The 24,111-nt window shown below is 46.4% G+C and overlaps 1 protein-coding gene across 1 annotated transcript in view; it reads right to left on the bottom strand.

The window, feature by feature from the left end:
- Positions 1-24,111, bottom strand: part of sspo (SCO-spondin) — a gene marked incomplete at both ends in the record, with an annotated part of 77,845 nt that overhangs the window by 20,404 nt on the left and 33,330 nt on the right. Inside the window, 51 exons of the mRNA XM_079234466.1 lie at positions 860-984; positions 1,435-1,590; positions 3,083-3,259; positions 3,349-3,519; positions 3,700-3,746; positions 3,848-4,000; positions 4,109-4,346; positions 4,745-4,879; positions 5,113-5,280; positions 5,966-6,178; positions 7,121-7,285; positions 7,499-7,534; positions 7,690-7,910; positions 8,050-8,195; positions 8,966-9,132; positions 9,249-9,401; positions 9,663-9,883; positions 10,005-10,095; positions 10,219-10,419; positions 10,715-10,885; positions 11,690-11,890; positions 12,004-12,050; positions 12,167-12,336; positions 12,674-12,753; positions 12,851-13,021; positions 13,574-13,726; positions 14,046-14,095; positions 14,200-14,294; positions 14,374-14,510; positions 15,304-15,438; positions 15,564-15,734; positions 16,405-16,451; positions 16,778-17,033; positions 17,147-17,317; positions 17,417-17,641; positions 17,837-17,928; positions 18,078-18,203; positions 19,031-19,160; positions 19,724-19,846; positions 19,936-20,127; positions 20,225-20,389; positions 20,470-20,607; positions 21,139-21,318; positions 21,584-21,721; positions 21,912-22,088; positions 22,210-22,351; positions 22,500-22,713; positions 22,833-22,953; positions 23,129-23,150; positions 23,622-23,697; positions 23,923-24,094. Coding sequence (XP_079090592.1) covers positions 860-984; positions 1,435-1,590; positions 3,083-3,259; positions 3,349-3,519; positions 3,700-3,746; positions 3,848-4,000; positions 4,109-4,346; positions 4,745-4,879; positions 5,113-5,280; positions 5,966-6,178; positions 7,121-7,285; positions 7,499-7,534; positions 7,690-7,910; positions 8,050-8,195; positions 8,966-9,132; positions 9,249-9,401; positions 9,663-9,883; positions 10,005-10,095; positions 10,219-10,419; positions 10,715-10,885; positions 11,690-11,890; positions 12,004-12,050; positions 12,167-12,336; positions 12,674-12,753; positions 12,851-13,021; positions 13,574-13,726; positions 14,046-14,095; positions 14,200-14,294; positions 14,374-14,510; positions 15,304-15,438; positions 15,564-15,734; positions 16,405-16,451; positions 16,778-17,033; positions 17,147-17,317; positions 17,417-17,641; positions 17,837-17,928; positions 18,078-18,203; positions 19,031-19,160; positions 19,724-19,846; positions 19,936-20,127; positions 20,225-20,389; positions 20,470-20,607; positions 21,139-21,318; positions 21,584-21,721; positions 21,912-22,088; positions 22,210-22,351; positions 22,500-22,713; positions 22,833-22,953; positions 23,129-23,150; positions 23,622-23,697; positions 23,923-24,094 — 7,472 coding nt within the window. The remainder of the gene's footprint in view (positions 1-859; positions 985-1,434; positions 1,591-3,082; positions 3,260-3,348; positions 3,520-3,699; positions 3,747-3,847; positions 4,001-4,108; positions 4,347-4,744; positions 4,880-5,112; positions 5,281-5,965; positions 6,179-7,120; positions 7,286-7,498; positions 7,535-7,689; positions 7,911-8,049; positions 8,196-8,965; positions 9,133-9,248; positions 9,402-9,662; positions 9,884-10,004; positions 10,096-10,218; positions 10,420-10,714; positions 10,886-11,689; positions 11,891-12,003; positions 12,051-12,166; positions 12,337-12,673; positions 12,754-12,850; positions 13,022-13,573; positions 13,727-14,045; positions 14,096-14,199; positions 14,295-14,373; positions 14,511-15,303; positions 15,439-15,563; positions 15,735-16,404; positions 16,452-16,777; positions 17,034-17,146; positions 17,318-17,416; positions 17,642-17,836; positions 17,929-18,077; positions 18,204-19,030; positions 19,161-19,723; positions 19,847-19,935; positions 20,128-20,224; positions 20,390-20,469; positions 20,608-21,138; positions 21,319-21,583; positions 21,722-21,911; positions 22,089-22,209; positions 22,352-22,499; positions 22,714-22,832; positions 22,954-23,128; positions 23,151-23,621; positions 23,698-23,922; positions 24,095-24,111) is intronic.

The following is a 24,111-nucleotide window of genomic DNA, read 5'->3' as shown; positions in this document are numbered from 1 at the left end:
GCTGTATGTGCATATCAGTCAATCAGAGAGGAATTTCTGCAATAAATCAAAGCTGGATGCTCCCAAACTGGGCCAAACAGCATTAGGAAATGTTCATCATAACTCATATCAAAGTGATGTATTAACAACAATATGTAACACAGCATAATTCACTTTCCAAACGTATGCCAATATATCACAGCTGTGATCTCATGCAGACACATACAGTCCAGCAGTATGCAATTATGTTTACATGCAATGTCTGAAATGTTTGTCTCTACATTGCACATATAGAGTTTGTAAAATTAGAAGGAGCAGAAGGTTCTGACCACACTGAATCATTTTGACTCTTCTTCTCATTGACCAGAAAATCTTTCCCTCCACAGCATCAGGAGAAGTCTCTACCTCGCTCAGAAACGTGAACCCTGAGGACAATCCTTCACCACCTACAATGATCCAGTTCAGGTTCGCTTTATTGTGAGTTAACCCTTCAGGGTCTTAGGCCTTTTCCCGATCTTACAAAAATTTTTAAATTCACCTTTTAAGGCACTTATGAGATGCATATGAGATATATACCCATGTGTTACATCTAAAATTGCAGAACAATCTCAGCTCTCTATATAATGAGCACAATTGTCATAAGGCACAAGTGTAAAGTGATAATATGGCCCTAAAGCTGAGGAATTGAAGTTCGATTTTTAATAATTCTTCATATTTCTTGAGAAAACATAATTTACTCATGTGGATGAAACGTTTTGGTGATGGAAATTGATTTATCTGAGATAAAATGGGACTGAGAAATGACTTCATACTACAGACAGAGCTTCAACGGTGTGAGTGTGAGTGTCGGTTTGAAGAGAGCGGCGAGCGAAATGGTCACCTGTGGGCAGTAGCAGCCAGGTGTGCACTCCTGGACGCCCACACACAGAGCTCCACTGCCCTGCAGCGCACACTGCTTCTCACAGGGCGCGCCGCATGCCGAGTACACAAACGGGGCTTCGCAATCTACAAAATAAAAGAAGTACATTGCGTACATTATAAATATGCACAAAATCAAACATGCACACAATCATATGCCTGAACCTGATCAAACACATTCTGTATTTTTTTAAAAAAGCTGCTGCTATATTTCCTTTGTGTCCGTTTTGTACAGAACAAACTGAGAAAAAATAAATATCTCCACCTATTTCCACATGAAACCAGCTACTTAGATAAATGATCCAGGCATAACTGTTTTCCCACCTGTATTTTTAAGGAATTTAGAAAGTTTATATTGGTAGAACCCTTTTTCGCCTGTCCTGAAGTTAATCTCTCCCCACTTCCCCCTCAGGACTAAAGTCATTATGTGCACTTTGAGCATAAAACCATTGAAATGAGCACAAACAGGCTTTCTTTTTCATACAGAGTCACACATACACACACATACTTATTGTTATTATTATGGCGTTACCTCACCATCACATTGACTGAGACTGCATGTCCTGCTCTGTGTTTCAACAGGAGTGCACTGTTGCCCCCTGGTGGCCGGGGAGAGAGCCACGCGGTAGCGCAGCTGCCTCTGAGACGCACAGGAGCACCGAGACCAGACGCTCCACTCCGACATGGGGCAGCCTGCAGAGGAAAGCCACGTCAGCCAATCAGGTGCTGCGTACACGCTGGTTCTAACAAGCACTTCATGTCATTTGTGATGCTCTTCGATTCTGTGAAGCAGCACTTGGACTTGTGCTCACGTGGCCCAGAGTTGGTCCGGGTGAGTCTCCTGCTACGTTAATCAGCGTATAACAGATCTATTTATACACCAAACATAAGGCCCTCCTCTTTTACAATCAGCATAAAGCTGTCTCACTGGCATCAACTACTTAAGCACAGCTAAAATCTAATTAGCAACCACTATGATCTGACACTAACAACAACAGATGGTTCAATAATATCAAATAATGTATTGCATCAATCACTTGCTCAATTAAGTTAAGGCCAGGGTTGGAAAATACATCTATTTATTGACTTATTGCATAACAAACTAAAATAAATGTACTCATGTATCTTTAATACAAATGGGATATCTAGCTCTTAGAAATTGACGAGGAACAGTTAAAACATCCTTTTACATCTTACCACAATATAAACTAAGCTTGCAGTGATTTATCAGGACCATTTTAAATGTATTTATATTGCTATAAAAGTAAATAAGAAAATGTATTGTCGATATTGTCCAGCCTTAAAAATAAATACATAGAATTATGACCATTCAACAAGACCAATGTGACCAGGAGGAATCCATTTATAGACTTCACCTAACTCAACCCGGGTGTGGTCAAACCAGGCCGAGTTCATCACTTATGTCAACATGCACTCATCAAATTATTGACAACATTAAACAAAAAACTGCACCAGTCAAAAAAAAAAAAAATGCATCAGTTCTACGAGACATTCACACATTCAGATGGTTGCCACTTCCTGTAGAGGAGGACTTTGTGAAAGCAAACTTATTGGATATGCATACCTCAAATACAATCTCTCCTCGTGGACGGAACAAGGATTTTGACATTACTGATCATCATCTAGTACGTTGAGTAACCCGTGTTTGTTCATGTTTTTGTATTTCATCGTTAGCTTGTTGATGGAACAGGGAGCGCCTCTCCTTGAACAGGAGCGGTGTTTTCAGAACAATTTTAGTAAGATGTCGCCTACTATATTAGTGACATTTACAAGCTACATCACTATATTCAGATTATCTTTCTCTTAGCATGTTATTGCACCTCAGTCATAGATGTTGAACTGTCTCTGTTTCATGTTCTAAATATTGTGTGACGGGTCAGACTGGGCGACACAATATAGAAACTGTGTTCACTAATAAAATACTGTAACTATTCTATATAACTATTATATATCATTTCCAATTGTTAACTGTGGCAGCAACTCAATTTACCAATAGGAATCTGTTAAAATCCCCCTAACTATCATGGTTTCTCACCCACAGAAATAATTCATATCATCCGACAGACCCACCACAAACAGGACCTCAGAATAAAATGACTAAAGTGAGGCGTTTCATTGGACAGCACCCACAGGCCCGTGAGTAGCGTGTGTGTAGTGCCTGTACCTGGACAGGGCTGCCGGTAACACAGCTGGGTCTCCTCTCTGTTCCTCTCGGCCTCGACGTCGGCAGGACACGCTGCGTCTCCGCCCTCCTCACACACACACACCCTGCGCCGCGACGCAGAGCCTGCGCCGCAGCTCCGGGAACACGGCGACCACGGCAACCAGGGGCAAAGGTCATCTGGAGACAAGAGAGTCAATAACTGCATCTACCTACGTTATCCTCATGTGCGTTGGCCGTGAATGAACGCATGAGTCGACCGAACGAACCCAGACAGGGAGGAGCGACGCAGTCCTGCGGCTCTCTGTCCGGCCCGCTGCAGTGAGACCCGTTGTTACGCGGAGGGGGGTTGATGCAGGCCCGGGTCCGAACATGTGCACCCCGTCCACAGGTCACCGAGCAGTCGGACCACACTGACCAAGGGGTCCAAGCACCATCCACTGGACACAACACACAGGATTGGGTTATTCGATATGCATCTTTAAAAAAGGCAGAAACTTTTCTGGTCCCTGTCAAAGATCAAATAGCAAGTTTATATTCTCTTTCATTGCCTGTAAGCTAGTAATGTAAGTATATAGGCTACTCCACCACATGTACTCTTAGTCTTTGCAGTGACCCACCTCTGCAGTCAATGTCTTGGCAGTAATCTCCCTCTGGGGTGCATGTGCTAGGAGTAAAAAAAACACAAAGCAGAACCCTTTTAATTCTATTTGTTTTCTCTTTACACTGTAAACTGTCTTATCAGCAAAATGTGGGCTTCCAGCTCACCATTGTTTACACTCGCCCTGCAGCCAGGTGTCGCCCACTCCGAGCTCCCGGTCGTCATGGATACAGAGAGGTGGGCAGGGTCCTGGGTGGCAGGATTTGTGCTGGACTTCCTCAAACTGGCAGTCTGCTCCTTCGGTCTCCGGCACCAAGGACCTGACACAACAGTGTGCTTCTGGTTTACTCTGCTGCTCATTTGTTATTACAAAGAATTGGGGAATTCAATTAAAAAAAACAGGCATTTGTTATTTTCTTCCGCCTCACCTGTATCTGGTTCTCTGGCCCCGCCCACAGGAGACGCTGCACAGCGCCCAGCTGGACCAGGCGCTCCACACGCAGGTGGCCTGGCAGCTGCGATTGGAGCAGAGGAGCCGACCGTCCGAGCAGCTGCAGTTGTTACAGTCCGCTTGATGCGAACTGCCGGCCGCCCAAATATGTCCCAGTGAGTCCACGCAGTCACACTGCCAGAGCTGCACACACACCCCGTCCTGCTGCAGCTGGCCTACGCACGCACACACAAACAAACAGCGGTTATTTAACGAACAGACACAGGGCTTTTATCGGGCCTCATTGCAGCAGCTGTTTAAAGATAATCCAAAGATGGCATTGGGAACAGTTTTGATAAAAACTTTTTTTTAAAAGGGGACTGCCTTGATTTTAGAACAACTGAGGTCATAACGTCCCACAAACTTTAGCAGAAACAAAACTCTCTAATTTACCTAGACCACATCCATGTTACATACCATTCTTGCTTGTTGTTTCAGTACCAGCACTAACACATGTTAGAGGGGAGAATCATTTAGATACACATGCACATGCACACGCACACACAACTATACACACACACCCACACCCCCACACACACACAGTGATATGTTAATAAAATGAGAGCTTCAGTGCCTTCAGGGCAGCGACAGCCGGGCTGACATTCTGTGTTTCCCTGGCACTCTATGCCCTGCTGGAGGTCTGAGCAGCGCTGTGGACACTGGTTGGCACACGACACGAACTCCTGGCCTGGCGGGCACCCTCTCTCATCTGACAATACACAAACAGAAGGTCATGAACTTCCCCGTGAAAATGCTGCAGGCATTTCCTTTCGCATGAGGTGCCACACCAAGAGCGCCGATCAGAGGCTGTGCTCATTTTTGCCAACACAAAAACATAATGATACCATGAATTACAGTCCTTTGGACTCATAGCAATCTAAACTCAACAGAGTGTGTGTGTGTGTGTGTGTGTGTGTGTCTGTGTGTCTGTGTGTCTCTCACCGCAGGGTTTGGTGTTGCAGGGTTTGACCTGGTTCTTCTCTCCTTCACACTTCTTCCCTCCGTTCTTGGGCGGAGGGCTGGAGCAGGAGCGAGTGCGTATGGAGCGCCCGCCGCCACAGCGCTTATCACAGCGAGACCAGGGACTCCAGCGAGACCAACCTCCATCCACTACATGGTGCACACAAAGACACACACGAGCAGAAAGAACACCGGGGTCTTTGTACGTTTCACAATAAACGATCATTCCAGTTTATCACAATGTGGCTCTTGTGTTCAAATGCGCCATCATTTCAACAATGCACTCAGCAAAGCAACTGCAGCAATAGACTTGATGGATAGCATTGGATATCATTACAGATTGGAGTAATGACCAAAACAAAAGGAGGACTTTTAACCCATTTGTTAATCCAAACGTTGAGGCAGCAAGGCTTCCCAGACAGAAACACACACATTATTACAGAATCTTGACGGCCAATCTTGTTCAAATCTAAGTTTTAAGACCTTTATTATTCATAGTGTGTACATGGAATTCTTTATGCTTAATGAGGTTATGACTAACTGATACCAACTTGTAAAAGAGCAATGCACAGTGGGAGACATTTGAGGCGTCACTATGGGCCCATGGTGTCATATTCATTCCACATAAATACAAACATCCTGTCTGCTTATATTGTTGTCAAACAGTTGGTATTTTGTGGCAAAGTGCAGACTCATTTTAAAAGTCCACGCAACTATAAGGTCAATCTGACAACAATGATCACAGACGTGAAACATACACGCTTCACAATCCCGAAACTGACAATGTACGCTCAAGACGAGACGCGCAGGCTCTGACACGATCGTCAATTCTGACCTCGGCAGGGCTTGATGTTACAGAAGCGAGGCTCCAGGTTTCCCCCCAAGATGTCCTCGCACCACGAGCCGTTGGTCCGTGGGCTGAGGAAGGTGCGGATCCTCTGCTGCTGACCGACCCCGCAGGACCGCGAGCAGGAGCTCCACTCCGCCCAGTCCGTCCACGAGCAGTTCCTCTTGGCGCAGTCTGCCCCGACACACACCTCGTCTCCATCTGGGAACACACACAAGACTGCTTGATGTGGTGGGTGAATATCCACAAAGCTAATTAATTGTGACTTCATTATTGGTAATTTCCTCTTGGTTTCTATTCACCTGCTGTTACAGTTCACTGTAAATTGTCACAATATTTGCTCATTTGATGCGACTACGTTTTAAAAAGGAGCTCTCTGCTCCGTTTTCACTTTAATGATTAGTTCATTGAGTTATGGCATACTTTTTAGTTGAAGCCAGAATAATGGCTGAAGCATGATCATTCTATTCATAACCTATATCCTCTCCAAACAGACACAGAATTCACACAAACACAGGGGGGAAATATTTTTTGTGGATAGATGGTATTCCCATTTGTTTGTTTAAACACTTCCACAGCCGTCGACTTCCTGGGTAGATTTGATGAATCAGAGCTTATGTTCAAATGCAACGATCCCCAAACAAAGTTGTTAAATAATCGGCCTGTACTAATCTCTTCTGATGTCACGCTGAATGTCGATAAAACAATACGTCTGTTCTGTCGTCTTTGCGATAAGCATGGGGAATAATTACAAACCAAGCCACAACACAAACGGTCCCGAACAGCAAACCAACAGATGCTGTGAAACTGTTTGTGTAGATATTTTGCCTGGGGGATTGCTGAACATTACTTTAATCATGTGCTCTCTCAAACACAGGCTCCTAATATCTGAATAATTCACCCTGTTTTCTGAAAAAAAGCCATTGGAAAGGCAGTTTTCACAAATGTTAAATAGCAGTGCCTTGTTTAATGTCCAGTTCCCACTACAATGCTGTACTATTAGCGACTAAAGTATTGGTAGTCAAGTTCCTTTCTCAAATAGAACTGGATCACGATGTACAAACATGGGGAATGTGAAGTTCATGTTCGACCATGCAGGGAAAGTCTGGGCAGCAGCAGACAGGGATAAGGTGAAGGTCGGACCTGGACACTGAGGAAGGTTACAGGCCTTCTCCTGGTGAGAGCTTCCAGAGCAGGGGGGTCTGACACACTGCCGATGACGGGACTTCGTGGCCGGGCTGAGGGCGTCCGTGCAGGTTTTAGTGCACGGACTCCATGACGACCACGGAGCGAAGCCGGCATCCTCATCTAAAGACCATCGAGGAGGAAAGACGGGGAAATCATTTAAATTATTACTTGTTTGTCTCGTGAAGGAAAAGATGGGTTTAAAATAAATCATACCGTTGGCCATACAGACAAATAAATTGCAAAGACCAATAAAGTGACAAAGTAATTCAATAAGAAAGGAACAACAGAGAATACTCTAAGTGGTATTAAACTTTGTTTGAAGGGATACTTTACCTGGTAAAACTGGTTCTTCTGTCGGACCAACAATCACTGCCAACACCAAGCAACAATTCATTATCAGTACAAGCTCCACCATGGAGTATTGTGCACAAACAAGCAGTTGGCAGTAAATACTGTCTGTTAAATATAATGGATACAAACGAAGAACACACAATAGACTTTTATAATTAAACTAGCTCCTGTACCTGGGCAGTCAGGGGCCTGGCAGTAGGTCGTTTCCTGGCGTGGCCCCTGGCAGTTTCTCCCTCCGTGGGCCGGGGCCGGCTGTGTGCAGCTCTTGGAGCGAGTCTTCAGTCCCAGACCTCCACAGGACAGCGAGCAGGGGCTCCAGGAGCCCCAGGGCGACAGACCGCCGTTGACCGGGCAATGCTCCAAGGAACAGTTCCACCTGCCAAGCTCGCAGCCGCTGCAGGAGAGACAGACGGAGAGTGAGCCAGGGGCGAGTGGTCCGAGGGAGTTGACCTTCTAGTTGCCCTGCAGTCCATGACAGTGTGTGTAGGAGGCAGCGTGGGACCGTGTGTGGGACTGGAAGATGTTCTGCTCACCAGGTGCTGCAGTCGTGGAGCAGTGTGTCTCCAGACTGAAGCTCCGCTCCCTCAGAGATGTTGTGGAGGAGCAGAGGCGAGACCGGCGTGACAGAAACACTCTGCAGAGAGGCCATGAAGTCTTTGTCCACCAGACAGGGACACTCCTGAAACACACGTATTAGAACCATGTTTAACAATATTGGTTTGTTTCTTTCATTTTTAATTTTTATACTTGATATTTTATTTAGGCATTTTTACAGTTTAACAAGAAAACAACCTTCAAAAGTAAGAAAGACTATAATAAATTAACCATGCATCTTGCCAATTGGGCCATAAGGAAAGAAAACAAATAAAAGCAAATATTTAGGCAGGTAAAAATAAGAAAACAAAGCAATCAAAAACAACCATACAACACTTCAAAAGCATCGCCAGTCAATCGTGTCAACCATAAATTCATTCCAACATACAGATATATTACAAAAAATGATATTCAAAGAGTTCTATTCACCGGATTTCATTAACTTAGTTTTAAACTTATATATATGGGGTTGCATCTTGGTGAAACATAGTGCTTGTCTTTTTAAGAGATACTGAGCCTCTAGCCAACACAATCCAGAAACCTGTGAGGTTAACGAGGGCGAGTCACCTGCCAATTTTCTCATTTTGACATATATTTGGTTCATTTTGTCCATCTATATGTCTTTTCTCAGTCTCAGAAGGAAGGTCATTCTTTCCATCTCCAAATATGGGTTTGTTTCTATGGTACATTCATTTCATCACTGTAATTCTGTTTGAATAACTTCAGACTCAAAATCCCTGCGAATATTCGACCCATAAACCTTTCTGCCTCTTTGTGTTGGGAGGATTAATGTTAGCGTTTGTACAGATGCGTGACATCATGAGTCAGAAGTTGCTGAGAGGCCAGGGAACCCACCTGCAGACAGACTCCATGGTGCTGGTAGGTGTGCGGCGGGCAGTGGCAGCCTTCCTCACAGCCATCGGAGTAGCAGCCCTCTCTGCCGCTGACCTGAGCGCAGCTGAATGGACAGCCTTCGCCTCGTTCACACTCCCTGTACAACCTCCCAGGAGGGCAGCCCACTTCTGTACAATGACCAGATGTCAGCACAGAGACGCAGATTGACGGATTTTAAATTTTTTTTTACCATGTTCTTATAGTTATCGTAGCTACAACTGTTCTACAGGGAACCCGGACTCACCGAGGCAGACCTGGGTGTTGCAGGTCTTGCTCTGGCGGCTGAGGCCGCTGCAGGGTGGAGAGCTGCAGAGACGAGAGCGGGCCTGCTGTCCTCCACCACAGCTGACCGAACACCCAGACCACTGAGACCAGGGGAGCCACGGGCCCACCGAGTCTGAAGCAAAAGCACACGGAGATGAGACAACTCACAAAACAACACATACACCAGGAATTGCAATGTCAAAATTACAATATTCTTTATAAATTATATCAAATTTTGCATTATAGTCCATACTACTACATACATGTACAGCCGCTAAGGACTTTGTTGTTCAAAGTACAAAGAAAGCAACTTTGTTTTAGAGGTAATGTAGGAAATCAGCTGTGTCTCCGTCTCATAACTGAAGGCTACGTTGCCTTGGCCAGACATGACTACCTGTGCACAGGTGTATGTTGCAGTCTTTCTGCTGTTCAGCGACTCCCAAGCAGCCCCTCCCACTGCTCTGAGGGGACGGGTTGTCACACTGGCGTTTCCTGAACTTGACTCCTCCTCCACAGGAGAGTGAGCACTCAGTCCAGGCCGCCCATTGGCTCCAGCCACCGTCCGCATAGCAACCGGGGACCGACTGACACTGCAGGACCCCAGCCTCGCATGAACTGAGGGAAAGTGAGAGAGATGAAATGAAGACACTGAAATTCATATATATATATATATATATATATATATATATATATATATATATATATATATATAGACAGCTGTACGGTTGTACTGTACCAGTTTCTACAGTCACTGATGATGCTGTCTCCTGGATTTGCAAACTGCCAATCAGATCCACCCGGCCATACCCATGATGCATTATTGGAGTCTAGACCGCTGACTGCCATCACTATATGAGAGACAAACATTTACTGATTACTCTAATCTCTGCTTAGTTTACCAAAACAATGTCAACTCTTCCAGTATCCATGTTCACACAAGCGGCTCTAACCAGTAGCAGAGCCGTTGTGGTATTTGCAGCGGCACTCCTCCCTGGCCACACACACTCCGTCCTGCAGAATCGTGGCACCCGGACAACCGCAGGTCCGTCTGCACCCAGGGGAGTCCACGCACTCTGCGTCGCCATGGAGATCCGAACAGGAGCGGGGACAAGGCTTCCCACAAGGCCATTCTTCCTGGCCTCCACCACAGTCTGCAGAACGCAGGGGGGAGTACGTTGGAAGAGACTTAACACACCGAGGGAAGTGATGGGTTTCATGTCTCCACAGCGTTTGAGGCAAAATAAAAGCAGACTTTTTTTTTTCCATTCAACTCGAGGAGAAGACATGAAAATGCAAAGCGGTGCCACCTTGTTTCTTGGAAGGCCTCTATTGCTTTCCCTCTCCAGCTTGATCCAGCAACCCTCCCTCCCTTTAAACACTGTGTGCTTTTAAAAAAAAAATACAAAACGAATACACAGCCGATACACAATCCCGAATGCTGCCGACCTGAGCAGATGGTGACGTTGTCATGGCAACCGCGGCTCTGCCTGCTCTCTCCGAGACACGGCAGCCCACCGAACCTGGCGGGGGGACTGTTACACTCCCTGGTGCGAGCGGACGACCCGGCGCACCCGTCACACTCCGGCCACGCGGACCACGGACTCCATGAACCGTGGACTAGAGGGAGAGGAGAGGAAACAGAGAGCGATGGACAGAGAGGCACAAACTGAGGACAGGTGATATTGGTATAATTGTCTACCTGTAGAGAAGGACATCAGAAGAGGATAAAAAGACAGTGATACAAAGAATTGAAGCAAGAGAGGATAACCAAGGAGAACAACATTATCTTCAGAAATGACTGACTATGGCATCTGGAACCTGTTTTTGTTCTCCCCGGCGACATAAAACATCCGTCAGGCTCCTACACTATCATCCTTCAAGCAAGCCCTCAAAACACACCTCTTCAAACTCACCTTCACCTGCTAACTCTGCTCCCTACCCTTCACCTGCTAACCCTGCTCCCTACCCTTCACCTGCTAACCCTGCTCCCTACCCTTCACCTGCTAACCCTGCTCCCTACCCTTCACCTGCTAACCCCTGCTCCCTACCCTTCACCTGCTAACCCTGCTCCCTACCCTTCACCTGCTAGCCCCTGCTCCCTACCCTTCACCTGCTAACCCTGCTCCCTACCCTTCACCTGCTAACCCCTGCTCCCTACCCTTCACCTGCTAGCCCCTGCTCCCTACCCTTCACCTGACTCATTGCGTTGCAGCTTCTTCAGTTTTCTTTTTTATCAACATTTTTCTGTTTGTTTTGTTGTTTGTTTTGCTCCATTGTCTTTCTATTTTTTGTTTGGTTTGTCTCTGTTCTATGTAAAGCGTCTTTGAACATTTTGAAAAGCGCTATATGAAATGAAAGTATTATTAAAACATGAATTTCTCCATCTTTTATCAATAAACTTGGCTGAGGAGCAAGTGATACCTGGACAGAAGGTGATGACAGGGCAGGGCTGTCTCTGGATTTGAACTGCGACCCCATTGTGTGTTTCCTGCTCTCCGGGGCAGGCCGGCCCTCCGGCATTGGGCTCAGGGCAGCCACAGCTCCTGTAGCGGGACACCGACTCTGCCCCGCAGGTCCTGGAGCAGGGAGTCCACTCTGACCAGTCACACCAGGAGCCGGACACTGGAAACACACAGAAGGAGGAAAAATCTACATTCATATCCTTCCAGTTCATATTTATATTGTTTCAGCTCCAGTCAAAGAAAGAAAGCCAGTTGTGACCTGGTCTTACTCACCTGGACAGGGATATCTGGTGCAGTTGAGCCTCCCACCCTCACAGGTGCTGAATTAAAGAGGAAACACCAACATAATTATGCTTCCGTCCCTTCTTTCTGGCTGTTTCTCTGTTAAATATAACTGTTGCACATGCAAGTGTAGCATGTGCTCCATCATTCTGACCAGTTGTTGCATCCATCAGGGGCTTCGGTGGTCCCACCCGGTTGCAGCCTGTGTCCGGTGCTGAGGTCCATGCAGGGACAGTCTTCTCTCTCCTCACAGGCTGTCCCGTTAGCAGACAGGACCTTCCCCCCTGTGCAGTAGCATCCGGGCTCACATTGCCACTCGCAGTGCTGAGGGACAGGAGGAGAATCACTACCAGACTTATTCATGTTAAACCCTTTTAAGCACCATGGCACCTGTATAGGGTGAGGCGGACCTGAAACTTCTATTTTTGCTTTGTTTCAATCTTTATTTACTCTTAATCAGTAACATGTATACTATTTACACATCTGAACAAAAGCGCACATGGGTTGCCTTTTATTATAACACCAAAATTATTAAAATAGCCCTTGTGGTTGCAGAGATACACCCTTTTTAGTTTGGGTATGTTATTTTGAGCAGAGTCCTAAAAAATACCTTGGTTTTTAAAAGGTTAAAGGAGTAATGGGTGAAACAGGAGATACTCACCGCCAGGTCGTCACAGGAGCGCGGGCAGGACGGACCGCAGCTACTGAACACGGTGCCTGGCACCTGTGAGCATGGCGCCACTGACAACACACACACATAACGACACGCTGCACTGGCTGTTGTGTGACCAAAACTCATCCTGCACATGTGGGCCAAACGCATCCTGTGTGAGCGTACCTGGACAGTGGTCCGTGCTACAGGCTGTGAAGGCGGTTCCCAGACCCTCGCAGTAGTTCCCCTCCCCCTCCGGACTGGGACTGTCACACTCTCTCCTCCGGCTTCGAACCCCCCCGCCGCATGACTTGGTACACTCCGTCCAGTTGCTCCACTGACCCCAGCCCCCGTCACCTGGAAAGAGGAACACATCATGATGAAATAATAGTGATGAGTGCCTGAAATGCACATGGAAAGACTGGCAGGAAACCATAGACAAAAACAAATGTCATCATTTTGTTTACACTGTAAAGCAAGAGTTGGATGTCTTCATTTATATTATTGTCAGTCTCAATATTAAAATATTTATCTTTCTCGAAAGAACAACCATAAACTTAAACTAGTCCGAGTGCTTTGATTTAAGCCAAATATGTAACGTCACCTTGTGGACTCATATGGATCACATGGGCTTGTATTTCTTGGAATAAACAATAAAAGCAACAATACCTTTTAGCTCCATGCCGTGTGTTCGTTTGTCAATTTATTTATTGTACAATTAAGACTCACGCCACCAGAACAAGCTTTCAGATCTTGTGGTCTGACTGCACTGAAAGTTGTCTGGATGCAGTCCAGACAAAATGTGCATACAGGCAACGTAAAAGATGAGGAGTGGAAAATGTGATGCCAACACATTTAAATATAAAAACTGAAAGTCTGTCAATACAAATGAACAGAACACAAACTCACGGTCACATGGAGCGATGAGGCAGACCCGGTCCTCTCTGTGAGCGCCCAGACACGGCAGGCCAGTGGAACAGAACCGGTACCGAGACTGGAGACCCACTCCACACGACACCGAACACTGACCCCAGGGAGTCCACACGGACCACTGGCCCTCGACTGGAGAGAGAGTGTGTGTGTGTGTGTGTGTGAATGTGGAGGAATACAGACACAGAGGGGAACAATGAGTTGAAAGAGAGGAGTAGGAACAATTGCATCTTGTTCTTTTCTTTTATACATGTTACTTTGCATCACTACGGCTTCACTTTCAGTCAGTCAAGATATAATAATACATAAATAACTTTAGACAGGATTTGCATTAACATTATGGCCATGCAAACTTTTGTAACAGTTATGGAAAAAATGACCTATGTAAACAATGATATGACAAGAATGAAAAAGCACAGAAAAAGATCAATCCAAAGACTTTTTGTCCTACCACTGCAGTCGACTTGAGAGCAGTTTACCAGCCTCCCTGCTTCACATGTGCTGAAATATAAACCCACACAAGAAGACGAATTGAAGCACATGTTGGTGGAGTTATAGTGGTTATGGCTCACGGAGCCATTTGAAACAAAGTCAGTTTCTCTTGCCAGTTGTTGCAGTCTGTGGGGACAACATCTCCAGGTTTGTACCGCTCTCCCTCCAAGTCACAGCGACAGTCAGCCTCTCGCACGCACACACCGTCCTGGAGATGTGAAGAAACCATCAGCAGAATGTCCGTGATCACGGTGCACTGGTTTGTGTTCAGCCAGTCGCACTCCCACCTGTTGGACCGTCCCGGGTGGACACTGGCAGCCCGCCGTGCAGTTCCTGCTGAGGTCCATTGTGAGGTCTGCACATGACACCGCTCCTCTCACACACGGCTTCCACCGCTGGCCTGGAGGACACAACCTGCCGCCTTCTGACACAGCAACACAGAGCCCAAGTAGAGAGCGATGAAAACCTTCTCAGTGTAATCAAAAAAACACTCTGAGCGCATAACATGTGAACAAATGTATTTGTATTTGATTTTTATCAAAAAGTGGACACCCACTGGTTATCATCAGTCAATCTGGCAATGCATTGAATCTTGAAATATGACCAAAGAAACACGCGTACCATTTTGCTGACTAATGGATTAGTTGATTGTAGCCAACAGATTTTTTAAACTGAATATCCACTTTAAATGTGTTCATATATTTCTTGAAATTGTATTCATATGCAACCAAGTAATTATGAACTAGGATGTGAAGGGCTGCCTCTAAGGTCAGGTCACTTCATAAACTTATTATAACCCAAACCAGGATCTTTCCCTAAACCTAACCAAGTAGTTGTGTTGCCTAACGGCTTCTGCACTGAAGGAGCATGAATTGGCACACAATTACAGACGGTTGTTTGAGAACATGTTATTCACAGAATAGGCTTGAATGTATCTGAATAAATATTCATTTTTTGTAGTTTCCGATGGCAACATTGAAATACAACGTCAGTGAACCGGCCATGATTTTCTGCAACTCTGTTTGAGCACTTTCAAGACATTGACTTGTTTTCCTAACTGGCTTCTTATTGTTGTTTTCTTCTGCAAAAACACGATTTAATGCAATACATATCTGACAGATGTTGTATAATACATTCTGCGGTCTTCTTGAAAAGTACCCACTTGTACAATTCTGATATAAAACATGACAATATTGTTGGATGAGAGATTGCTGTACCGCAGGGCTGCAGGTTACAGGCGCTGAACTGCTGAGAGGTGCCGTGGATTCGGATGGGTCCACGGGTTCGGGTCCTGTACCCTCCTCCACACGTCACAGAGCACTCCGACCACACGGCCCACGGCTCCCTGACACCTTCAGACACATCACAACTATATTCACTTCCTTTATTGCTTTTTTAATCTTCGTTTTATTTTGGATTTCAACTCGTCTCTGGATTTTGTACATATTAACTTTAGCAACCAGGTGCTTCTCCTCACCAAAGCAGGGTTCAACACTGCAGGTGTCAATTCCAACTCGGTCTCCTTTGCAGGGATGACCGCCGAAAGCTGGAGGAGGATTGGTTCCCGAGCGATAACGTCTTCTCACACCAACGTCGCATGTTCGACTGCAAGCGCTCCACTGGGTCCAGCTGCTCCAGCCACAGTCCACTGAGAGACACACACACACACACACACACACACCCACACACACCCCCACACACACACACCCCCACAAACACACCCCCACAAACACACACACACACACACACACACACACACACACACACACACACATACACACACACACACACACACACACATACACACACACACACACACACACACACACACACACACACAATGTATTCACTCACTAAACTTTAGAAATGCAGGTTTGATAAAGTGCAGCATCTATATTTTCAGCTAAACCACTAAAGCTCTGGCTGCACCCTTGTGCATATTTTAGGTCATGGAGGCATATTATGATGCTGTAATTATGGCAACGCATTATACAGACTACATTATATATTTTCTGTATCCGTTAGCTATATAAATCCTTCAAAATACTTTTTTCTCCATACAAAGGCACCAACTAGGGAGTGCCATTTGGCCTAATAGTCATGAGGTAGTTGGATAGAAAATCATAGAGAAAAAGAAAAAGGATGGTGAAAGTGAGAGACTGAACTATGAATCCAGTAATGAAAGCAGAAGAGGGACTGGTGAACACACACACACACACACACACAGGATGAATCGGTGGGGAAATTCAGAGAAAATGGGAGACAAATGAGGTGAGAAGAAAAGACTTAGAGACAGTAATAATTGTAAAATCCCTCACCAGAGCAGGGAGCTGCTCCGCACTCCATTTCTCCATTAGTGCAGGTACTGTTTGAGACAAACGATGCAAGATCAAGTGACAGCCAAAATAATATATACACACACACATACATACATACATACATACATACATACATACACACACACACACACACACACACACACACACACACACACATACATACATACATACATACATACATACATACATACATACATACATACATACATATATATATATACATACATACATATATATATATATATATATATATATATATATATATACATATATAGATAGATATATATAAAGACAAAGGCTACAATTTGTCTACTTCACAATAAGATAAATCTTGCACACAGGCCGACAGTACCAGTTATTGCAGGCATCCACAGGCAGCGTTGCACCGGCTGGGTGCAGCTCCCCCTGTTGGTAACACGGACACTGTGCCAGCGGCACGCAGCTGCCGTTGAGCAGGTAGAGGCCCAGGGCGCAGTAGCAGCCGTTGTAACAGGCGGTGACGCACTGCACCTCTGTGGAGGTCATGTCCAGACACACCCGCGGACACGCACCGCCTTGAGCCTCGCACTCTGCTGCTGTCATGTGCGCCATGCCCTCTGGACACACACCTGTGTGGAGAGGAGCGTTGCACTTATTCAACGAGGGGGATAAAATAACAGGACAGAACAAAAGTCACAAACACAACTCTGTTGTGGAGTAATGCTATTCACACGTAGTACACCTGAACAGGGGTGGGAGTTGCAGTCTCCCGTCTGGATGAGCGGCCCGGGGCAGCTGCTGCCCCCGTGCTGTGGAGAGGGTGAACTGCAGAAGCGTTCTCTCGTTTGGACGCCGGAGTCGCACTCTGATGAACACCGAGACCACGCTGACCACGCTGACCAGCCGCCATTCACTGGAAATACACACCGAAAAGCTTTCAGATGTTCCTGACACATCATTGTGGAGAGAACAGAGAAGATGTGGTTTCTCTGTGTGCGTCTAACTGCGGTACCTGGACAGTGGACGGTGTTACAAGGCTCCTGCTCCTCGCCGTCTACATCGCAGGCCGAGTCTGCTTCTGTGTGGTTGAAGGCTGTGAGCGTGTGGTTGAAGGCTGTGAGCGTGTGGTTGCAGCTACGGAATCGTCGCCGGATTCCAACATCGTCGACGTGGTTGAAACACGTCTTACTGCACTCGGACCAGCTGGTCCATTTGGCCCAGACTCCATCAGGCAGCACTGCACAAGAGGAGGACACAAGTCATTACGTATGCAAGGGATTTACAAGACCAGCAGACTGGCCTCAGACTTGCAATTAAGAAAGGCTTCGCTGCAGCCGTTGCTCATAAAATCCTTCTTCACACTTCACTACCGTTTAGTGCAAGATGACAGTCCACAGGATTTAGTTGGATGATAAATCTAATGTTACCGTACCAGGGAGACAGGAGCCGGAGCAGCGGCGGGCCTCCGAGGAGTCTCCGGGACAGGGCTGGATTCTGACGGTTCCAGCTGGGTTCATTGGAGACCTGAGGAGACAAAGTCAGGACACAAAGTCACCTGATCCACATTCAATGGGTGGTGCATGTGTGACCAATACAAATCAAAGTCTTGTGAAGAGTCGAATTAGGTGGAGAAAAGTTTTTGATGCTTCCTCTGTTGGATTGAACGGGCTCACCTGTAGCGCTGCTGGAGCCCCAGACCACAGGTTACATCACATGGTGACCATGACGACCAGGCTGACCAATGACAGGTGGCCACACAGAGGGAGGTGTCGCAGGTTACCTGTCCGTCTATGCACAGGCTGAAGGGGCAAAGCAAATGGGCATTATACGAGCTTCTTTTCACAACGAGGCAGCAGTCCAGTGAGCCAAGACGTTGCTGGGAAGAAAACTTTTCGACAACTAAAAAATATGACTCTTCCTCAGAAAAAGCAGCATTATGACACATGCCATTATGACAAATCCCGAGACAGAGATGTCGTATGTGTACAGATTGTAAAGCCCTCCGAGGCAAATTTGTATTTGTGATTTTGGGCTATACAAAATAAACTGAATTGAATTGAGTGTTGTTGAAAGAAAAACTCATTTACTCTTGTTTAATTACTGTTTTACTGTTATATTCAGAATCATATATTAGGTTTATTAATTATATGTACTATTGTAGGGCCTGTGATTTTGCATTGACCTCTTCCTTGTTAAAACATACATATGCTTTGCAAGTAATCTTCTGATAGAGTCATGAGACTGGCGGTGCCTACATGTCTATGTTTTGGAAACATACGGATCCTTGTTGTCTTGTGATACTGGCCGATGCAAACCAATCTATTTTAGATGACGGGGGAAGGTTCATGATAGAGCCAAAAGACATCATGTGTGCCTCTGTGTATTGTGTATCATATGTATTTAAGAAGGTAACTTTTCGCTCGTTCGAAGAGCAGTCCAGGAAATGCAATTTGTATATCACGTTGTTGTTTCTGACGCTGCTCCTTCTTTAAAGAATAAATGTTCATGATTGAATGATTTTACTTCACGAAAGCCCCCCAAAAATGTAGCATTTTAGTACAGTGTGAAAACCAGGCTTGCTTTCAAAGTGGAAAAATAGAAAAATAAGTGCGACTGTGTGGTTCACCATGTGGTACACTGGTCCCTGCTGACCGTCTGTCCTGGCTGCAGCGTCTGACCGTCCCAGAGACAGAAGCACTGGCTGCCATTCACACACCGGCCCTCCTGGAGGTACAGACCGTCCGCACAGCGACACCCTGGAGGAGACACAACACATGACTTCATTTCAGCCACCAGCGAATGAGCCGCAGTCGTTTCACAGGAAATGTCGGCAATGCTTCAATAGAGGTTTGTGGCTTTGAAAAATGTTTTGCTTTGCGGTCTGAATAATTTAATAGAGAGTATGAAATTGCCAACTCAATGAATCAAAATCAGACAACACAACATTGTATTTAGTCCAACTGGAAACTTACAGTAAATGATTTAGTGCTTGTATATATTACATTGTATGTAGCTTGAACAGCAAGAGAACTGTCTAAAATATTACTTTGTTTATCTTGATAACAGTGGTGATTCACAATTTCTCATCAGCACATTTGAAGCATATAAAAGAGGCAGTATTATGGACCTTGCATGGCACTTTCTACTCAAATGCAACATATGTAGTGTTTTGAATTTAGTCGTACAAACAGAACAATGTAAAAATCCTAATCTAATCATTCCATGAGACACTGGGCCTCACAAACATACCCAAAGTTACTCTCACGTCTACATGACATTACAAAGCAACCACTGACATCGCTCGACACCCCGTCCCTACCCGGTATACAAGCTGCAGTGCAGTTGCTGGTCATGCTGAGATGTGAGCAGGTCGGAGGACAAGGCTCTACAACGCCGGCCTGGCAGTCCGCCTCCGTCACCAGCACCATCCCGTTGACGCAGCCTGAACAACCAATCAGGAAGCGGACGTAATTAGAATTAGACTTTAAAACACCGACAACAGAATCCTGTGTTTGCCAGAGTGTGGGCCACCTGTCTGCGTGCCGGTGTCTTTGGTGCAGGGCTGGCTGTTGCAGCTCTGGCTCTGCAGGGTCATGCCCTCACAGTCCCGCCCACCGTTCTTGGGAGGAGGAGCAGAGCAGGTTCTGTTCCTCCGCCTGACACCGCCTCCACACTGAGCGTCGCACGCTGACCACTCTGTCCACTCCGACCAGTGACCGCTGACTACAAGAGGGGACGGGAGAGAACAAGACTACGGTGATCATTAAATGAGAGCTTATGAAAGGTGTGTCCTGTTTGACATCAGGGTCAGGGAACAGACCTGGACATGCTCCAGGGAAACAGTCTCGACTGTCAAACTGAGCTCCAGCACATGTCCCTCCGGGCAGAGCTTCCCTCAGTATGTCCCTCTGCCGGAACAAGGAGCCCAGACCACAGGACACGCTGCACGCGCTCCACGCTGTCCACGGGGACATGATGCAATCCACTGGAGGACAAGGGAGGAAAAAAGATGTTGCATGTTTTGTTCTGTCCTATTACCACTTTTGAGGTGGGCTTATATTTTACCACAGTTTCTCTCGTCCGACCCGTCCACACAGTCCCTCTGCAGGTCACATCTGCGGTCCAGGTGAACGCACTCCCCACTGTCACAAGAGAACTGCTTGGCAGAGCAGGGGCTGGGCTCATCGGGTCTGGCTGTGGTGCCTGATAACACATCAATATCCAGGAATTACACCTTTCTTTCGTTCAAATTATTTGCTTTCATTTCACAGCCTATTTTGCATTTGGACAAGGCTTTGAAATCACGGATTTTGTGAGTTTTTTGTTTGTTTATTTGTTTAGGAAACGTCAGACCAGTTGCGATGTAATGTTTTCAGCGTCGCTAATGTTGTGGTTAATTTATCCCCAAACAACGTCGGGGCACAAACACCATCATCACCTGTTTGTCTGATGCTGCGGGTCGGAAGTAGCTGCACCCGTTTGGCGCTCAGCACTGCATGAGCACTATGTGGAGGAGGAGCGGCCAAAACACATTTGGGGGGAATAGATGACAGAGAGTCATTTGTATTCTTAAATACTGATGAATAAAGAAAAAATTGGGCTCCAGCAGAAGGGGCACTTTTCTCATCCAGGGCAAAAGGGAAGGTGCTTGAGCGCCACTAGGGGACTATCTGTGCACGTGCCTGCCGTTTCTACATGTTAATGTGAGTAAAAGTGAAGTAATGCTATTTCTACCCCTGACAGGTTGTCGATGCGTACCACAGCGTTCCTCGTCTGACCCGTCCAAACAGTCCCGTCTGCCGTCACACACCTGTGCCGAGTCGACACAGCCAAAGGACCGGCACGCAAACTGGCCCTCCACGCAAAGCACTCTGGGTAGGCCGCCATCGTACGGAGTTGTAGCGGCCCACGGGGCTGTGAATGAAAATAAAACCGTGGTTACGATATGTGTCTATTCTATACAAAGTGTTGGAGGAAAACCAGCAAGGCTGTTGTGTCTCTCGCCTTTTGTGGTTTGCAACCCAGGTTTTCCAGAATGCCGGGGTGTGGTGAGATGCAGACCAGGCTGACCTGTGGTGACCCCTGGGTAGATGGATGGTTTGAAACGATTCAAAGTGACTTGGAAACGGAAACACTCAAAAAAAGGGGGAAAGTAGATTTGATCAACAGCTCATTCTACCTGTGCTGGTCGTCTTCTGAAGTCCAGTTTGACCTGTGACCCCTGGGCTAGCCATGCCAGGAAGGCCACCGTGGGACCTGGTGGTGTGGAAACCTGGTCCTCCCGTGGACCTGGTCTGGTTTTGCAGCCCTGGAGAGCCTCTGGTTGGAGTCGTACCTGGAGAAGAGGAGGAGCAGAAAGATACATGAGGAAAGACAGACGTGGAGAAAAGACAAGGGAACACAAAGATCAGGAAGGTGCTGTATATTTCAACTTAATGAATTGGTGTTGTGGCAGGACTCACAAGAAGACAAATAAATATAAATATATGACTACGGCTCAGCCTCACCACAGTTGATCTCGTCAGAGTGGTCCTCGCAGTCCGCTCGCCCATCACAAAGCACGGAGACGGGGACGCACTCTTCACTGTGATGGCACGCAAACAGCCCTGGCTCACAGCGCCGCACCGTCACTTTCCCACCACCAGAGGGAGATGTGGTCACGCTGCTGGGGGTCACCAGCTCATCTGAGAGAGCAGGAGAAAAGGTTGCTTCAATAATAACACGACTGGGAAGTCGACTCACTAATTCTGTAAGGCAAAGATGAGCTGGTATACAAGGGGATTTGGGTCCCGTTGAATTCCTCACCTCCTCTGCAGCCGAGGACCTCCACACGCAGGTAGAAGGTGTGTCTGAACTCCACAGGGATGATGCGCAGGTAGCGAGCTCTGATCAGCCGACCGAGGAAGCGGGTTACCGGGGTCCTGCCTGCCATCCGCACCTCAAACACCTACAGCGCAACCGAGAGGGCAATTCCACATGAGCACATTTAATGTCTTCGAAAAATGTATGTTTCTCCTCCATGTGTGAACACATTTATATTTGTATTTTATGTAAATACAGAAAGCATTTGACGTTGAATGAGCTACGACCGATACCTTAGCAGGGCCGCCAGGCTTCCCATCCTCAGTGTAGTCTGTGAAGAGGCTGCTGTGCAGGGCGAAGGCCAGGCGGTATTTAGAGAGGTAACCCCACATGCGTTCACTGGCCTGGGTCACCACCCCTGACACCCACGAGGGCTCCAGGAAGTCCACCTGGAAAAAGGGCTGGGGGTCTGCAGGTAAGGGGCTCCATCCAGGCTCCATCACCTGACTGCACAGACGATGATATGGCTTTTTAAAGATTTTAATTGTATGCAAAAACGACACATCAAATGTTCATGCTAGTGTATGCTTTAGGGCCGAGCACCAATCAAAGACCAGAGCACTCACACGTTCGGGACGATGTTTAGTCGTCCGGCATCAGCAGGGTTGTTCTCGCGGTGCGAGGACGACGTCAGCTGACCGTATCGAATTCTCCCGTCCTCCAGTCCAAGGGGAGAGGAGCAGATGGCTGCGGAATATGATATGAATAATAGCACCATGCAACTGAGCCAGTTTGGCAAACTGAACACCTCAAACACATTAAAGCATTTGATCTGCAGGAATGTTTGAATATGTTTTAGAAGACATTAACGGAAGCTGCTGCTATCAAAACATAGACAGTCTAAACTGCATTTAACACTCACCACGATATCCGGGGCCACCATCCTGTGAAAACATTAGAAAATAAATTAGGTATATACTGATGTGCCTATATTTAGGTCTGAAAGCAGTTCAATTATACAGCAAAGAGTGGTGGGAAAAGAGGCCAGCCCTTTCCAAAATGAAGTCTAACTATTAATTAACAGTGCACATTTTATCTGGAGAGTATTTACAAAACAATCTTATAAAATGTATCATCTTGACTGGAAAATAAAACTGTTCTAATAATTTAAACAATAAGGCCATTCACAATGCTCACATGCTTTTAGAGCATCCATAGTCATCTGTGTTGCATGATGTTGTATTTGTATGGATCTACTTAATGAATCCAGTGTGATTCATATCCATCATATCTGGTCGACCCTTTGTTAGTTCATTCCTCTTTTGTTTGGATTACATTAGAAAGACTAGATGTGGATATAAGGACATATGGGGACATGAACATCGCTGACAGTCCTGAAGAATGTAAAGTCTCACCGTTGATGTAACTGCAGGATGAGTGACAGCGGTCTTGGGTGGAGTCCTGAGAGGAGCAGGGGTGGGTGTGTATAGTCTGTAAATAAGCACACAACAATGAAGAGGACAAAGTACCTAAAACCCTTCTTGAATACTTGACAACACCAAGAAACAATGAAAGAGGAACTGGATGAACAGAGATGTGATAAAAAAAAAAAGTGAGGAGCAGAATACAGGAGTGGATTAACAACAATATGTATCAGTTATCACAATAACTACAACTACTATTACCACTGCTACAAATCACAATGAAGCCTTCTACCTGTCTGACTGGGTGGTGATGTCATGGCAGCCAGTTTCATCCTCTCCTCTTGGGCAGTGGGGGATCCCGTCACAGCGCAGCTCTGCCTGGATGCAGCCCCCTGGTGGGGGGCAGGGGAACTGACCGGCAGGGCAGCTGCCTGGACTGATGGCCGTGGTGGATGGCTGCATAGCTGCATGTGGGGAATAA

Source organism: Taurulus bubalis, assembly GCF_910589615.1.
Source record: "Taurulus bubalis genome assembly, chromosome: 18".
Lineage (NCBI taxonomy): Eukaryota > Metazoa > Chordata > Actinopteri > Perciformes > Cottidae > Taurulus > Taurulus bubalis.
The sequence above is the reverse complement of the archived record's forward strand: the minus strand, read 5'-3'. Positions and strand labels throughout refer to the sequence as shown.